This window comes from Psammomys obesus, unplaced genomic scaffold (genome assembly GCF_907164565.1).
Source record: "Psammomys obesus unplaced genomic scaffold, mPsaObe1.curated_primary_1811, whole genome shotgun sequence".
NCBI classification, from domain to species: domain Eukaryota; kingdom Metazoa; phylum Chordata; class Mammalia; order Rodentia; family Muridae; genus Psammomys; species Psammomys obesus.
Genome location: NW_026595549.1, coordinates 8,818 through 27,860, shown reverse-complemented (window position 1 = coordinate 27,860; position 19,043 = coordinate 8,818). Strand labels below are relative to the sequence as shown.

The 19,043-nt window shown below is 43.4% G+C and overlaps 1 protein-coding gene across 1 annotated transcript; it reads right to left on the bottom strand.

Annotated features, from left to right (window-relative positions):
* Positions 1–2,037: 2,037 nt before the first annotated feature.
* Positions 2,038–17,984, bottom strand: Nsmce4a (NSE4 homolog A, SMC5-SMC6 complex component). The gene is made up of 11 exons (XM_055619293.1): positions 17,603–17,984; positions 16,567–16,644; positions 13,499–13,629; positions 10,897–11,048; positions 8,859–8,958; positions 7,992–8,082; positions 6,781–6,875; positions 4,748–4,796; positions 3,204–3,295; positions 3,028–3,114; positions 2,038–2,194 (listed from the first exon to the last, which is right to left on the bottom strand). Exons 1-10 carry the CDS (start codon positions 17,883–17,885, stop codon positions 3,040–3,042), a joined length of 1,146 nt encoding a protein of 381 aa, XP_055475268.1. The 5' UTR covers positions 17,886–17,984; the 3' UTR covers positions 2,038–2,194; positions 3,028–3,039.
* Between the last annotated feature and the right edge of the window lie 1,059 nt (positions 17,985–19,043).

Genomic DNA, 19,043 nt, shown 5'->3' with positions numbered 1-19,043 from the left:
TTCTTTCTCCAGCGTTCGGGAGAAAGAAACAGGCAGATCTCTGTGAGTTCAAGGCCAGCCTGATCTAGAGAGTTCCAGGACAGCCAGAACTACACACACAAAAAGTCCAAATATATGTGTGTGTGTATATATATATATATGTATACATATACATATATATATATTTCAAGGTATAAAATTTCACATCAAATATACAGCATTATCCATTGGAGTTAAGTTGGAAAGGAATTCATAAAAGTGGCACAACAGACATTCAGAAAAGGAAGAACTACTCTGCCAGGGTTTGTGAGTGGACAGATTTCCAAGTGATTCTTAGTAAATTCTTATGTATTACTGTTTGTATAGATCATCGGGAGGAGCACGCCACACAGCACACATGTGGAGGCCGGAGTTACTGATTCCCTCCTCCCAGGTTTATGTGGGTATGAAACATTCACTCACTGAGCCATCTCACCAGCCACTAAGTGATTCTATTTAAAGAAGACTTAGCTTGCTGAGAACCACAGGATTTTTTTCTTTTTAAGAGAGAAGCAGTTTCAAACGCTAAGTAGAAGGGATGACTGAAAGGTTAGTCCCTTGAATCCATAAAAAGACTTGAATCCAGAGTCTTTTTATGAAAATAAGAGGGAAAGGATGGTGCTGAAGAGATGGCTCAGAGGTTAAGAGCACTGGCTGCTCTTCCAGAGGTCCTGCATTCAATTCCCAGCAACCACATGGTGGCTCACAACCATCTATGTTGAAATCCCATGCTCTCTTCTGACCTGTAAGTGTATATGTAGTCAAAACATTATATACACATAAACTTTTAAGAAAATGTTTTTTTTTTATTATTACAATTTATTCACTTTGTATCTCAGCTGTAACCCCCTCCCTCATCCCCTACCAATGTCGTCCTCCCTCCCTCTTCTCCTCCCATTCCATCTGATCATAGCCTATCAGGTCTCATCAGGATTGGCTGCATTGTCTTCCTCTGTGGCCTGGTACAGCTGCACTCCCCGCAGGGGGAGGTGATCAAAGAGCAAGCTACTAAGTTCATGTCAGATACAGCCCCTGCTCCCCTTACTATGGAACCCACTTGGAGACTGAGCTGCCATGGGCTACATCTGAGCAAGGGGCTCCATGCATGGGCCTTGGTTGGAGTTATCAGTCTCAGAAAAGACCCCTGGGCCCACATTTTTTGGTTCTGTTGCTCTTCTTGTGGAGCTTCTGTCCCCTCCAGGTCTATCTATCTCCCCCTTCTTTTATAAGACTCCCTGCACTCTGCCCAAAGTTTGGCTACAAGTCTCAGTATCTGCTTTGATACCCTGCTGGGTAATCTTTTCAGAGACCCTCTGTGGTAGGCTCCTGTCCTGTTCCGTTTTCTCCCATTTGCTTTCTGAGTGAGGACTTAGCAACTTCCCTAGGGCTTCTTTTTTAGTTTCTTTAGGAGAATAGATTCTGTTTATCCCATATTATATAACTAATATCCACTTAAAAGTGAGTATATACCATGTGAGTCTTTCTGCTTCTGGGATACCTCACTCAGGATGATCTTTTCTAGTTCCCACCATTTGCCTGCAAATGTCATGATTTCCTCGTTTTTAATAGCTTAGTATTCCACTGTGTAAATGTACCACAATTTCTATAAAAAGCTAGGGAGATGGAACCCAGAAAATATAAAGGACCGGCTAAAAAGCCCAAGCCCAAGGGCAGAGGAACACGCAGCAGGACGGACCCACTTGTTGCTGCTAGGGGCATGGTCCAGCCTGACTTGCCAGAAGATGAAACAGCTCCTTGAGTGTACAGCACAGGCCAAGTTACATCAAAAAAATATTTGACCATTTTAATCTACAAAAAGAAAGAAAGTTCATCTGGCACAACCTATTATCTGTTGGCTTGGCCAGTTAACTTTGTAAGTAAAGAGACATAAAAAGCACTATATTATCTATCATGCACTAACAACTTAAGTACAACTTTTACTGGGGCAGGACTAGAAAAAGGACTACACTCTGCCACACATCCCCACCCCAGGAGACAATAAAGACAATTATTTGTGAATATGGCAGTGAATTTCCTTTAATCAAAGACAACCATGACAAAGCTATTAACTATCAAAAGCTACAATTTACTAAAAACAATCTTCACCTTTAAAAACATTATACATATATACAACACATGCTGCTTTCCTCTCAGGATTTCACTATTGCCTTCAGTCCTAAAACAAACAAACAAAAGAAGGAAGACAGCTGGTTAATAGCTGATAGACCGGAGCTCATGTTATACACACAAATGCAATCTACTAGCGGGCCCTTCGTCAGTGAGTAGGACCGGGTGAAACCACTCTATCTTCACAGAGTTCCTCTCCCTCAAGCTAGTCTAACAGAGGTAAGCTACCTTGAAACCAAAGACGTTAGTTAATTGAAATATAGACTGAGTTTACATAAAGTACTTTAAAGTTACTTTATATATAGACCTACAGATAAAGAAAATAAATGTGTAAAGTGAAGTGACTCCACAGGTTTTAAAGGGGCAGGGCCAACAGAGTCAAGGTCAGTTCCACCCATTGCTGTCTTCAGTACAGAATGGCACATCATTGCTACTAAGATTTCTTTCTAGAAATGTTCCCCTTTGTAAAACTGAAGGGTTTTCCCCCATAGCATAATTCACTTCAGAAATGTCTATTTACTAGCATTACTCTAAGGTAATTACATTCTCACCATGCTTTTCTGCTTTGTGCCTATTAAATAAGAAATCTAACAGAACAGTGAGCGACACTGGAGAGGATTCCATATTTCACTTATTTATTGTTAGGTGAAAACAAACTAATAAAAGAATCCTCCTGCATTGCTCTTTCACCTACAGCCTTTAAAAACACCTAAGTCACAGGCCCCATGCTGGCTCCTGCCTTCCTTACCAGTTACACAGTTCTACGGATGGACACTAGAGGGAGGCAAACCCCAAATTTCATGGGAATGAGGAACTACTATGGCTTGGGTTGCCTAACAAAATTTTAATACAACTGTGTGGCCATAGTGTGGACAATGTTACCTTCAGCTGGCATCAGGCACTTAGCCGCTGCTGGCTCTGACTCAGAGAGATCACAGGCTCAGAAATCTCAAAGGTCTTCACAATCTCCTGCTCAGAAACAAGGAACATTTAGACAGTGGGCTCACAGCGAATGAGGTCCAGATCAAAACCATGCTGGGCGACAGGCAGGGCCTTACCTCCCAGTCATGATAACTCAAAGCTATAATTCCTTGACTCCTAATTTGAGTGTTTTGGTCAATTCCCTCGCTTTCTTCATTAATCACTGGCTCTGTTTGAAAGACAAAAGTTTTCAAACCTCATCAGTCAGAATAGGTAACTTGAACAGCAAATGATAATAGGAGTGATGTTTGTACTGAGAAGATACTGTGCGTACTTTCTAGGATTTCACGCACCACAGGCTTAGTTCAGCAGACAGTGACTACGCTGACTTTCCACATTAATCATAGTATTTCATGCTCTAAACATGTTAGCATACCTGCGCACTAGCCACTTAGCTAAGCTTTCATCACTCCAATATGAAACTGAGAACGTGTAACAGGTTAACTGGAGTCAAAGCCCTTAGTTCTCCACCAGAGACATCAGAAGGGCATGAGAGAGAGAGACTGTAAGCTGGGAAGAATGAAATAGCACACAACCTCAGAGAGAGGTACTGGTGTCATGAACAAGTGGTGGTGAGAAAGAAGCAAACTACAAAAATGACTGTAATTACAAACATTAAAATTTAATGGAATTTATCACTCAATCCATCAGTTTTAAACCACGCTTCTATCTTCAGAATTTTTAGTTAACTATGAAAGATAAATTTTGTTTATATAAATTTTATTAAAAATGGGAATTTATCAGGCATGGTGGCACATGCTTTGAATCCCAATAATACCCAGGAGACAGAGACATGTAGATCTCCTTGAGTTCAAAGCCAGTATGTCCTACATAGCAAGTTCAAGGCTAGCTACTGACATATGGTAAGACTGTCTCAGTGGCAGAACTTCTGGGGTTTAAAAAAAAAACAGTAGCCAGGCGTGGTGGCGTATACCTGTAATCCTAGCACTCAGGGAGGCACAGCCAAGGCTACATAGAGAAACCCTGTTTCAAAAAACCAAAACCAACTAAAAAACAACTACAAAAAAACACGTGTAGTAGCACAAGCCTTTCATCCTTGCACTTGGGAGGCAGAGTTAGAAGAATGAGAAGCAGGCAGATCTCTTGAGTGCCAGGTCTGCCTGGTCTACACAGTGAATTCCTGAACAGCCAGGGCTATTTAGAGAAACCCTATCTCAAAAACAACAAAAATACAACAACACAAATAAGCTTTTCATTCCAGCACTAAAAAGATTGATGCAGGAGGATTTGAGAGTTTAAGGCCAGCCTGGACTACACAGCCTGTGCCGTGAAGAAAGACCATCACAAAGAAAGACCTTGCATTTAGTAAAATAAAATGCATTTCATAAACTCTAACATTTTCTAAAACTAACTTTTTAAAAAAAAAAAAAAATTTATTTATTTATTTGTTTATTTATTTATTTACTATGTATACAGTGTCCTGCCTGCATGTATGCCTACAGGCCAGAAGAGGGCACCAGATCTCATTAACAGATGGCTATGAGCCACCATGTGGTTGCTGAGAATTGAATTCAGGACTCTGGAAGAGCAACCAGTGCTCTTAACCTCTGAGCCATCCATCTCTCCTGTCCCTAACGTCTATAAATACAGTGTCACTTACCTATTATTGGTAGTCGGTCTTGGTCAAGTCTTATTCTTGCAAAACCATCCTAAAACAAAAATACGATTTGAAACATCAAAATTTACTGCAAGAAAAAAAAAAAAAAAGTCTGTATTTCAGACAGCCAAAAGTTGTCCGTACCCTAAGGTTACAGACAAGACTTTTCTCACATCTTCCTTCGCAGAGTGTTGCTCATATCTCCATTTTTAAATACAGGTTCCATGCTGACTTTATTATAATTATTATATTATTATACATTTATTCATCTGAGGAATGGAGTGGCACTATGGTGCGCTTATGGAAGTTGAAGGACAAGTTGTAAAGTCGGTTCTCTCCTCCACCCATGTGGGTCCTGGGGATGAAACCCAGATGAGACCTGGCGAGAGCTTTTACCCACTGTGTCAACCCATCAGACCTCAAGCCTGAGAAACCTTAGGAGCAGCCATCTGGTTCTCGAACTGATTTATGTGCTCTACTCCATACCTTCCACACTTTATTACATGTAATTCTGTCTTTGGGGCCACCGGCAAACTTGCCTCTGCTGTTTGACAGAATACATGGGGTAAATAGAAGCTTTTGTCTAAAGTTAAAAACCAGATTCATCTTACATATTGAGGAATGTAACACAGTTTAAAACTCAAGTCTTAATTCAAATATCTATTGCACATTGATAGGGTTTTGTTTTAATGATTTTGAAAAATTTCACATTTGATGAGCTACAATACTATAAAGCCCTCCTATAGATCCTTTATCCACATTTACCAGCTGTTTTGTCTCATTTTCTTTCTCTGTTGTTACTATGTGAGATGTGAGGATTATACCCAGGAATGGTCCCTTCTCCTGCTTCTTCAGTGTCTGCTTCTTGAGAATAAGCTTGCTTATTTATTTATTTGGTTGGTTGGTTGTTTTTGAGACAGTTTCTCTGGGCAGCCCTGGCTGTCCTGGAACTCGGCCTGTTCCAGAGGCTGCCTTGATCATAAGATCTGCCTGCCTCTGCCTCCCACGCTGGGATTAAAGGCACTCGACACTACCACCGCCACCCAGCAAGCTTATTTTATATAGCACAGAAACTTCAGGAACTTTACTGTATTTTAATCATTTCATATTCAAGCTTTACTATTATAACTGAAGTGTTTCAAATTTGTGGGTATTTGGGACTATCTGCACAGATACAATAAGGTATCGTGAAGTTGGGACCTAATCTAAACATGAAATTCATGTATGTTCCATATACACCTTACCCTACCAGAAGTAACTTTGTTTGTTTGTTTGTTTGTTTGTTTTTCGAGACAGGGTTTCTCTGTGCAGTTTTGGCTGTCCTGGAACCCACTCTGTAGACCAGGTTGGCCTCAAACTCACAGATACACGCCTGCCTCTGTCTCTCTCTCTCTCTTTTTTTAATGTTATGTGCATTGGTGTTTTACTTGCATGTATGTCTGTGTGAGGATGTCAGATCTCCCAGAGCTAGAGTTAGAGACAGTTGTGAGCTGTTATGTGGTTACAGGGAATTGAACTCAGGTCCTATAGAAGAGCAGCCAGTGCTCTTAACCACTGAGCCATCTCTCCAGCCTCCAGAAGTAACTTTATATTCTGTTTAATGGGCCTGCTTCAGTAGTTGTGAATTTTCCAATTATGGTATCATGTTTCAAGGTTTGAGCTTTTCAGATGGTTAATGTTCACCTTGTGATCTTTTTTGTTTGTTTGTTTTAAGATTTAATTATTATTTAATCAGTATTCTGCCTGGATGTATGCCTGCGTGCCAGAAGAGAGCACCAGATCTCACTATAGATGGTTATGAGCTACCATGTGGTTGCTGGGAATTGAACTCAGGACCTTTGGAAGAACAGCCAGTGCTTTTAGCCTCTGAGCCATCTCTCCAGCCCTCACCTTGTGATCTTAAAAATTAAAGGCAAGCCATAAATTTTAGTTTATCTAACACACAACTAATATTCTGCTATAATGGACAAATACCTCTATCAGCTGTATATCATTTTAAAAACATAAAAGACGTTAAGAGAAATCTAAAACCTTACCCGTATAATGAAGGAAACATGAAAGATGTTTTCCACCGTACGGGGGAAAGAATGTGGATCAACCACAAAATCAAAAAAGGACATTGGAGTATCAGCTATAGAAAAAAAAAAAAAAAGACAATCTTCAAAACACACAAAAAAGATTTTTGCTTCACAATAAGATCTTTGCCCTAACATTCACCAGAGACAAAAGAAGGAACAGACAAGCCTTCTGCTGTGGGCAGTAACCCACTCTCAAGGTCAGTTTGGCATTTCTATTAAAACACAGATGCTCACTGACCTGGCAGCCACCCTCAGAACAAGGGCTCACACATACCAGGTTAGACAATGATTTTCACTTCAGCAGTCTGCACAACAAGAAAGTACAACAAAGAACCTTTGCAGTGATAATGATTATTAACCATATTTATAATACAGCCATAGCATGGGAAGTTCTGAGAATAGGGGCAAGCTCTAAGATGCAGAAGAACGTTTATAGGGAAGTCATATTGCAGAAAGTGTGTGTCATGATTAGTTTGGGGAAAAAAAGGAAAGTGAAAGTAACCCCAAGACAAAAACTAACAGCAACAAAAACCTAATGACATGTACGTCTACATGAAACAAACAGAAAACATTATTAGAACAGGCACCTCATGTTTGACAAGTGACCATCATGGGGAATAGGAAGGCGGTAGATACTTTATCAGGGGCTGGAGACATGGCTCCGAGGTTAAGAACACAGGCACCAGGCATGTGTGTTGTATGCGGACATACGGGCAGGCAAAACACCCATACACATAAAATAAAGATAACAAATCCTTTTCTAAAAGAAAGAGTGGCTTAGGTTAAGTTACTTTATCAACATTCTCACATGGGGTAATAAAAGGAAAAGCTTCATAAAATGTTTGACAAAAAAGAACAACAAAAAACAAAAACAAAAAAAATAAAAAAAAATTAAACAAACAAACAACAACAACAACAACAAAAAAACAGTGAGACAGGTGCTGTGTCTTATGCATGTGATCCCTGCACTCGGGAGGCTAAAGCTGGGGGACTGCCATGAATTCCAGGCCAGTCTAGACTATACTGAACTCATAAACAAACAAATGGAAAGAATCAAAATAACTCAAATATATGCAACTGAAAATGCCTTTTAAATAAAATAACCTTGCAGAGAGTGATGCCTGATAAACACCAGTGGCTGCTCTTTTTCATTTGGTGCCAATACTTACGGTCTTCTCTAAAGTATGTCTGCAGCAGTCCCAAGATTCTTTCTACTTCTTTCTCAGTTGCTTCTTGATGAGATTCTTCCATGCATTTCAACTGGGAAAGAAAATCATCATCAGGCTCACTCACCCCTCACATGTCAGTAAATAATCTTTCCTTCCCCATTGACCATCCAAACTTCAAAGTTTTGGTTGGGCTTGCTACCTTTTAAATTTACACACCTTAAAATTAAAGATATTTTAATTTTAAAGTTTAAAAAGGTTTTCCTCAGTAATATTCCTGTATTCTTATTAGTAGAAGGGTAACACTACCAAACTGCTAGCTCAACTGTGTCTAGAGTAAACATAAAGTCCCAACATAGAGTTCAGGACAGCACTTCTCAACTGGACTTGCTCTTGCCTGACAGGGGTGGATACTGGGGACATTTTTGCCTACAGTTGGGATGGGTGGCGCTGTAAGCATTCAGTCAGTAGTGCCCAAGAATTCTAAACATTTCACAATGCCTAGGCCAGTTTCCTCACAGTAAGATTTACCCAGCCCTAATGCTGACAGCACCAGGGTTGAGAAACTCTGGTTTTGAATGGATTAAAACCACAGAAATGAATTAAAGTGGTCAATCCCAAAATGTTAAGAGACATTTTAAATAAAGTATTTAAATGACTATACCCTGACTCTAGACCCTAACACTTAGATACTTACAACCTCTTTTTTTCTTTTTTTAAAACAGAGTCAGGGTGTTACTACTTAGCTCTGGCTGGCCTGGCCTAGAACTTGGTGTGTAAACCAAGCTGGCCTCCAGCCCCACCACACCCAATTGCTTGTATACTGTATTAAGTATAGATTAGTCTAAAAAGCGGTATTTGAAAACAAACCTGGGCAGGCATTGACCGCTGCTCTTCGATCATGCGAGGTTGTCTTGGACGATCAGTTCTTGGCTTTGGCACAGGGAATTCTCCATGTATTGAACCCAACCTAGTGAAAAGCATGCTTTCATGTCTTTTTTGTTTTCTTTATAAACAAACCCATTTCACTGACTAAAAGCAGTTGGTGTAGGGCAGTTAAATTCAGAGCAGGCATTAGTGATTAGACTCAGGCTGTGACATCTTTTCTGCTCCACTTGTGCTCCTACAAGCAATCAGAAACCTTCTCTAACACTTTCCTGGCGCTCTGGACTGCAGTAAGCCACTGAATGAACTTAGGGAATCTTCCCAACTAGCCTCTTACTTGTCACAGAAGGAAACGTTTTGCAGGGTTTCTCTATGTAGCACTGGCTGTCCTAAAACTCTTTGTAGACCAAACCAGCCTTGAACTTAGAGATTCACCTGACCCCCCTCCCGTGCTGGGATTAAAGGCATGGACCACCATGCCTGGCTAAAAGCAGCTTGAGATCAGAAAAATGAGCTCATGGGTCTTAGGTACGTCAGGGTAGTGGTTCACAGCTGAGGACTACTGAACACACCCAGGGGGATGATGGGGTTCTCTTAAGACTCTATCCTCCAAAAAACCAACCAACAACAAAAACTAATCCTAATGCAGCCTTCAGCTGCAGTAAGACATATATCATGTAGAGTTCAAGGCCCCTAGAATTTTACTCCACTTGCTCCCTATACTTAAGAAGAAAGTATAGAGGGCTGTAGAGATGGCTCAGAGGTTAAGAGCACGGGTTGCCCTTTCAGAGGTCCTGAGCTCAAGTCCCAGCAAACACATGATGGCTCACAACCATCTATTACAAGATCTGGTGCCCTCTTCTGGCATGCAGGTGTACATGCATGCAGAATGCTATACATATAATAAACATTTTTTTAAAAAGAAAGTATATAGTACAGATGGAACAAGATTAATCCTTACATCATCTCAATACGATAGCTCCTACAGCAGGGTGTTATGAGAGCCTTTTGGCAGAAATAGCTACCCAAGCACAGATCTGGCTGGGAAATCTATCATTTGCTGATATTCTCTCTGGAAAAGTTACTAGAAGGACCCAGGTTGGGATCAGTGGGTAAGTAAAGTTCACCAGAAAGATGAGTGAAATCAGAGGGCAAGGCAACATGAGTATGGGGGCAGAGTAGTGAATACTTCATGTGGCTAGAAACTGGGCTGGGTGACTACAAGGATTAAGGCTTTCCCTTTAAATGCCAGGACTTAAGACAGAGATTAGCACTGAACAAAAACAGACTTGGATTTTATCACATAATTAAGAAGTGTGGTTTTCACAGTTCATACGAAATAGCTCTGGGCACTTGAGTTGCCAGAAGGCATGTTATAGATGGCTGGGCCAGGACACAGCCCTGCTACAACCCAAATTCCAAACACAGATTCTACCCATCTCAGGCTTAAAAGAAACAGAGACCAGTGTATTGGAGCTATGGGAAGAAAGGACTAGAACGCACTGGATAGATGCATAGAAAGGACCTTCTGGGGAAGAGGGGCTTCACACTTGCAGGCTATCTGAAAAGAACCAGAAAGGGTCAGCTTTGGTTTGCCAGAGCACTAGAGAGCACTAGATCAGGCACTTCATTTCTTAAGTCAATAAGCTGGTTAAGTAGTCTTCAAATACAGTGAGTAATCGTACAAAACGATGCTATAATAAATGGCCCTTGACATAAACTGCCCTGATCTCAAGATACTCTCAGTAGGTGCCTTCATACAGAAACACGTTACAGACCCCAAATTCCTGACCTAGAAAGCAAACAAGCCCCTACAGCCTCTCCTAAGGGAGGACAAAGACCTACTGACTCCAGTCATGTTTACGGACTTCTGTTCCAAGTCTAGGGAGTCTCTCTGACCAATGGCTTCATGATTGTGACCTCCTCACTACTTAAAAAAAATCTTTGTTCCTACAATAAAAATAACTTAAGGTTTACAAATTATTATTATGGCTGGTCTGCTGGATTTTGAAAATAATCTTACAGAAAGTGGAATGTATGGGTTTTATTAAAGGTGTTTTCTGCTGTTTTGCCTGATATTTTCCAGGAGTCATAGACAATTAATTCAAAATCAGTTCTATCTTCATCACGGATGACTTCCTCAGCTTCTAGCGGATTTACACCCATATGTGTCAGCTACAAAAAAAAAGGAAAAAAAAAAAAAAAAGAAGTTAAACCACAGGCAACCATTCACCAAATTCAATAAAGAGACCAGAAAAAAGGGAGAGCCTGTTTTCATACCAGCTCCACTTCTTATTGCAAAGATAATTTTAAATATAAGCCCCTATTCAGAAATACCTTCTCTTGTGCGAAAACATTCCTCAACACACTTAGAACTATCAGTGAGACAGTGAGATGCTCTAGCTCAGCAGTTCTCAACTAGGGCAATTTTGCCCCTAAGGAATCTTGTGGCAAAAAAATTTTGGCAGTCAACAAGTGGCATGCTTCTGGTACCAAGTGAGCAGAGGCCAGGGAGACTGTCCGACGGTGTACACTAGAAGCATTCAAAATAGAGAGGTACCTAGTTCAAGTGTCTCATGCTGAGTCTGAGAAACTTGTTCCTTTCCACTCCAGCCTAAGGACCTTGAAAATGGCAGGCATTAAGCTCATGCATACGGGTCTACTAGAGCACAGGCAGACCCATCAGGAGTAAAAACTATAGACTAGCAGGGAAACTGAAGACCCCAAAGCCAAGCACTCCAGTACAGAACCGGAAGTTTAGCTGGCTTTCAGATCCCAGTGACAGGCCAACTTCCTAGAAGGGATCTCAGTATATCCAGAGAACAGTAACACACAAGAAACTCCTGACAGTGTCTCTTCCTCAGGAGACTTGGCAGTGAGTCCAACAATTCTCTTGCATTTTACACAAGTGTACTGTTATAGCCAGGTGTAGTGAATACTATGTCACATTTGTTTCTTAGGAAAGAACATGTTTCTTATATCAGGCTGTAATATGTCTAAATGTTCTTAAAGTAATAGTATGTATAATTAGAAAGCCTTCAAAATAACCAAACTTAGAAAGAAAGAAAAAAAAAAAAATGCTGCTAGAGCCTGATCAGGCAGGGCAATTGGTTCTCCTCCATTCTTTTGCTATCAAGTTCAAAGGGTCTCACCATGTAGCCCTGGCTGGCCTGGAACTAGATTTGAGGCTGGCTGGAACTCAAGAGGTGCGCCTGCTTCTGCCACCTGAGTGCTGGGATTGAAGGCATGCACCACTACACCAAAGCGTTGCCAATCCAGGAAACTACTTCCTGCTTTAAGGCTTTAACTTATTGTGGCGTTATTTAAAGGTTAAAGCATAACTAACTTTTATCTTAAAAATACTCACTGTGTATATACCAGTCAACATTTCCAAAATACACTGAACTTCACAATACTTATTCTAAGAAAACAGTAAGATTTTAAAAACAACAAGTTGCAAATAACTTTCTTCCTCAGTATTTTATGAAGTAGTCACTTTATCTCATCAGATCTCACAACAATGACTTTTTTCCAGTATTGGGTATTAAACCAAAGGCCTTATTTATGCTAGGCAAGTGCTCTACTATAGAACCACACCTTCACAAGCCCTTTTCTTCAATTTTTATTTTAAGAGAGGGCCTATTCATATAACCCAGGCTTGCAATCCTCCTGCCTCAGGTTCCCAAGTAGCTGAGATTACAGGTGTGTCCTAGCATACAGCTTAAACAATTCTAATAACCTTTTAACCATGAAGGCATGGTCAAATTTCCAAATTCAGCTGGTTGTGGTAGTACATGCCTTTAATCTCAGCACTCAGAAGGCAGATGTAGGCAGAGCTCCGAGGTCCAGGACAGACAGGACTATATAAAGACCCTGTCTCAAACAAACAAAACACATGCTTCTACTCTTCTTTTGGACACATACATCAAAAGAAGTTTTAAAATCTGGGGACCAGGGTTCAATTCCCAGCACCTACGTGGCAGCTTACAACTGTAACTCCAGCTCTAGAGGATCTGACACCCTCACACAGACATACATTCAGGCAAAACACCATTTATAAGAGTAAATAAATTATTATTTTTTAAGTTTTAAAATTTCAGGTACTAACTCTTCAAACTTGTTAAGAAGCAAAGGTGGGTGAATTAAAAACTAAATTAAATATAAAACCACCATCATACTTGCATAGTTCTAAAAGTTTTCCAAGACAGAATATGCCTATACAACAAGGTTCAACTCATTTCCAGCCTACCTCTACCCTGAGCTGCCCCTGACCTCCACCTCTACAGCGTGAGCTCTGGTCCAGCCCAGAACAGACTTACCAGAATGACCTAGAACACTTCTGAAGTAAACAAAGAAATGGCCATTAGTAACCAACCAGGACATCCAGAGTCTTAGAAGAGAAAGCTCAGAGTTTCAAACTGCTCAGAGCTCCAACCCCAAATTCCACCACACACCTCAACTTTATCTGTTAATTTCCTAAGAGCTCCTTGGAGCACCCTAAGACCAAAAAAGGAATACAAGAAAACAAAGTGAAAAATCATTTTCATACTGATATAAGCAAATAGAGAATTATATAACACATTTTAAAGAAGCATTCAATTAAAATACTACAGCTCTGAACTTACCAGAGTTTCAACATATCTTAACATATCAAATGAGTTTAGGTCAGAGCGCAGCTGTTTGGCTTTCTCTTTGCCCAAGTCTGAAGCCAGAACAAGAAACTGGGCATCTAGAACTGCCTCTCTTGCTCGTGACACTGTAGAGCAAGAAACACACATTAAGAAACATACAATCATAGGCATTTCCCCAAATTTCCAAGCACTTATTAGAATCTTTCCACTAGGCCAACATAAACCTCAACAGGCCGGAAATGGACTCACTGAATTTTAAAACTGGTTCCCTCCCCATGTCACCAAAATCTCAACCACAGCTGACCAGGCTTCCTGAAAGATTACTCTGTAGTTTTCATATTCCTGGCCTCTGAACCAGAATCTTTTACTTTTGTTTCCTTTTAGTTTTTAGTTTATGAGTGTGAGTGTTTAACTGCACGTATGTACGCACATGTGTGAACCTCATGCCATGGAGATCAGAAGAAGTTGACATAATCCCCCGGAACTGGAGTTACAGATGGTTATGAGCCAACATGTGAGTGCTGGGAATCACACCTGGGTCTTCTGCAACCACAGCTAGAGCTTTTAACTGCCTAGCTGTCTCTTCAGCCTCCACTGAGCCACAGTCTCTTACTAACCCCATTATAACCAAAACCTGTGTCATGTGTAAACACCTGTCTCTTTGACTGGCACATTCGTCGCCACCCTCACCTGAGCTGATGCAACTCAAATGGAAAGGCCATTACAGATAGGGAGAGATGATAACATCTGTAAAGGAAAAAGGGGGTCAACTGAAGAGCATAGCAGAGCTAAGGGGGCTGTTCTATGGGTCACAGAGAATCAAAAATAGTAGTCTGAGAAGACTCTAATGTAAGTCAAGGCCAACAAACCCTGACGAACTCAAACAGAAATACCTGTCTGTGCCCAGCATGGCCCTCAAGACTATTTGCATTTGAGGCACTGATTTCCTGAATAATCCTCACACAAATAGGAAAAGAAAAGCACAGCTAGTCATTGTTGAACTTGTTGACCCTTCTGTTCTTATCAATCATTTCTCTTTACAGAAGATTTTAATCATTTCAAGAGTCACTGCAGAGGCTGGAGGGATGGACCAGTGGTTAAGAGCACTGGCTGTTTCTCCGGAGGACTCGGTTCAATTCCCAGCACCCACACGGCAGTTCACAACTGTCTGTAACAACAGTTCCAGAGGCTCTTGACACCCTCACACTGACACACATGGAGGCAGAACACCAATGCACATGAAATAAAAATTGAAAGAAAAAAGTCACTGCAGAAGTGATGGCAACGGGGGAAGCAGATCCTGGGCTTTCATCTATACTCTCCTAGGCCAACAGCCTCATGAGCCATAAACCACTGCAAGGAAAGTACAAATATCCTGTCTGGATGAGAGCAAGTTCTCTAAAGAATTGAAATAGAGGCATAACACCCATAGATGGCAAGCTGGGGCGCTCTTGAGGGCCTACTAGAGTAATTCTGTCTTCTGATTAACACAGGCAGTAGCTGAGGGAGGTGGCATGTGGGTTAGATGTACAGTAGATAGTAGGGAGACTCACAGTGAGGAGACTGTGAGCCCAAGTAGGATGGAAGAAAAACCTTGCCAGGGCAGAAGGGACATGTTCCAGGTAAAAGAGGAACCCCAGTCCTTCAAGTTCTACAGGTGATTTAGTGTACGTTCCAGACCAAGCAGGGGAACCATAGGAGGCCACGGCCAGAGCATGAAAGATAGAGGGCACCAAATGCTATGCCAGCACTGAAACAAGCAGGCATACGAGATGAAGTAAACGGTCCTCAAGAACATCAATTGTGGTTAACAGGGAACAAGCCAATCCTGCTTTCTCTCTTTCTTTTCTTTTCTTTTTCTTTAGGGTTTCTCCGTATAGCCTTGGCTGTTCTGGACTTGCTTTGTAGACCAGGCTGGCCTTGAACTCACAGAGATCCGCCTGTCTCTTGCCTCCCAGAGTGCTGGCATTACAGGTGTGTTGTCAGCGCCCGACCCCCACGCTATGATCCTGTTTTACCACTGCAATTGTCCCTTTCTGCTCCCAAAGTGGTGAGAGAGGCCTGAACAGGACATGGTTCTGTTGGGGGACACTAGGGAGTCCCCCGACCTCCTCCTTCAGACACGGGCCGAGTGGTTACCGCACGACACTGCTGCTGCTTTTAATGCAAACTAAGACTGCGGCGTAAAACTCCCACGACCGTGGGTCTCGAAAGGAAGTTCAGCAGTTAACACAGAGTACTGCTCCTCCAAAGGCCCTGGGTTTAGTTCCTCATATCCTTGTCAGACAACTTACAACCTCCTTGTAACTCCAGCTGGGGCGGGGGTTGGGGGAAGGACCACACAGACATGCACACAAACACACACACACCTGATACCCTCTTCTGGCACCACAGATCCTGCACAAACCCACATATACACATAATTTAAAGCAAAGAGAAAACGCCCAAGAGCCAGACCTCCACACAAGTGCATGGTTCTCCCACGCTGCCCCACCACAAGGTGCGCTGGTAGATAAGGCCACCTCCACTAGGTGATAGGTTACAGCTAAAGGAGGGGAGACCAGAGGCTCAGGAAAACCGATGTCTGAGGCTAGCCGCATTCTTCTCTAACTCCTCTGTTTGGTAAATGGAACACACAACCAGAGCTCTCAAATTCGGGCCGGCAAAAGAATCACGGCAAGAGGCTTTTTGTTCTTGTCTCCAGACAGAGCTTCTCTATGTAGCCACAGCTGTCCTGGGACGTAGCCCACCCAGCCTGTCCTCTAAATCAGAGATCCACCTGCCTCCCCAATGCTGGGATTAAAGGTGTGCACCACCCCTGCCCAGCTCATGGAAGAGGCTTCTTAGAACGACTCCTCCCAGAATTTCGTGAAGAACCCTATAATAATAGGCTGAGCCAAATGGTAAGTACATGGCGAAAGCAGTACTGTTGCGGAAATGCAAAGGGCTCTGGACCTGTTAGGTGTACTAGTCAACGGAATTATGTAACGACATTAATTTTGCTTCTGTAAAAGTAATTCGATGAGTATGAGCTATGACAACATATTAAAAGCACAAATTACCTTCATTGAACAGAGTGTTTGCCTCTTCAAGGACCTCTGTTAACTTGTCACCAGCATTCAGTATGTCCTCCCGGTTTTCTATTTAAAAGAATACAAACTTAGGGAAATGTGCTCATCATTACTGAGTAGCTGACAGTTGTCACAGTAGTGAAGCTAAGTCCCACTCCTACTTCCTGGGTGATGATTAAAAATGTCTTTACCTTTTTACCAAATTGTACAGAAATAGGCAGTACTACTGCTTCAAGCAACTTGAACTTCTGTGTGTGCACAAGGTCTGGGGGCAACCTTAGGTGCCCTTCCCTCAGCTCGCCATCCCCTTTGCCTTTTCTGACAGGGTCTCACTAACCTGGAACTAGCCAAGTAGGCTAGGTGGGCTGGCCAGCGGGACCCAGGGACTTTGCTTCCCCAGAGCTGAGGATACAAGTCTGCACCACTAGCTCCGCATTTTTAGGGAGGTTCTGAGCAAGAGAAGCACTTGCCGACTCAGCCATCTCCCCAGAACCCGAAACTTGAACTTTTAACAGGAAACACTGACTGCCTGTCATCTTACTACAAAGGGCCGCCTCTCCTGCTCCCCAAAGCAGGGCCTTAATTAAAAGCGGTTGTCAAACTTCTCAAGCAGCGAGGTCGCCCGGAGAGAAACGCGACAAACGCATGGGCCTAGCCAGCATTTCTGATCCAGTGGATCGGGGCAGGGGAGGGACATGTGCATTTCAGCAATCCCGAGGGACCCCGCAGGTCAGGAGCCCGCGCGGAGCACGCTGGACCGAACAAAAAGCACCTGACGTTACTCGCTTGTCTTCCCTACGGGCTGGCCTGAGCTCAAGCAAGTCACCACCAGGTCCGGCCTCCCGCTTTTCCAGTTGGCAACGGGGCTCCTGCGCGCCCGTCGCCAAGGTCGCCAAGGGTGCACTTAGTAAACAGACGGAGGCGCGCTGCCGCGAGCCGCCGCCGACCGGCCCGCGCCCGCGCCCCCAGCCGCCCTGCCGGGTCACGGAACGCCGCCGGCCCGCGCAGCCCCAAAGCGCCACCTTACGTTGGACGGAGTTGATGAGAGCGCGGTACTGATGGCGGATCTGGCGGCACAGGCCCTGGTCGTACTCCGCCTCCAAGCAGGCCGGGTCGATCAGCTCGTCCCCGGAATCGGACGGCTCGGTGTCCTCCAAGCTCGGGTGCTCCGCTGCCTCCCTGCGCTCCGGCGCGGCGCCGCGGCGGGCCAGCGGGGACCGCGAGCGGGAGCGGGAGCGGGTGCGATCCCGGTGAGGGTCGCGACCCCGACCCCGGCCCTCGGGCCGGCGGCCGCTGCTGTCCCCAGACATCGCGCCAGTTCGCCTTGCAACTTCGGAGCGGCGGAAGTTCGCGCCAGAAACTGAAACCCCCCCGCTGGGCTCGAGCGCGGGCTCCCGGCTCGACGCAGCTCCCCGGCTTGCGCGCGAGCGGACAGCGACGCCTGTGGTGGGAGGTCCGCGGTGGGGCTGGCTCTGGACGTACCTGGCTCTCCTGGATGGGCCACACTGCCAGCGAGAGGCTTCAGACCCTGGCTCCCTGATCCTAGTGCCCGTCCCATTTAACCATGAATCTTCCCCGACTCTCTGGCTCCTCTGCCCTTGAGGAGCACACAACAAACAAAACAGTTCCTTGACTGGAAACCAGATCCTCCTGAATCTACCTCCCAAGGGCTGAGTGTATGAGAGAGAGAGGATTGGGGGATCATTGCTACTGAGATACCATTGCTTCTAGAGCCCCCAAAGAAAAAGAGCTAGGAAGTTACTCATAAACACCCTTACACATCTCTAAATGCATCTGTTTTATATTGCTGGGTTAATTTAAAACACAAATTTGCATTGAAATCACAGAAGAGGGCTGGGAAAAGAAGGGGGTGAATGTTATTGATGAAATCCATTGTTCTGTATATTAATATAGACCACTAAGAAGAAATAAAACTTGGGGCTGAAGCGATGGCTCAGCAGTCAAGAGCGCCTACTGCTCTCACAGAGGACCTGGCTTCAGTTCTCAACATTCACAGAGGGACTCACAGCCATCTAGAAATCCAATCCTAGAAGACCCAACACCCTCTCTGAATTCCTGCACGTATCAGACGCATATAAAAGATCACCAAACACACATGCATACACGTAGCAAAACTTTTTAAAAGAAATAAAATGCGAACTTATAGCAATGTCTCTGGTTCCAATCCAGCACACCAGGGGGCTTTTCTCCACTCTATGATGATGAATTTTAGGCCATTTGTTTACATGGTAACTTGGATAAGGGCTGCCCGGAATGCGGGCAGAAACATTATTTGTAGGGAAGTCTGGGGTAGTTTTCAGATTAGTAAAGCAGATCTGCCCTCAGAAATGTGAGTGGGTACCATCCAATTCATGGGGTCCTGGCCAAATGGAGCAAAAGGAAGAGACAGAGAATTTCCTATCCTCTTCCACGAGCAAGAATATTTCTGCCCTCAGACCTTGGACTCC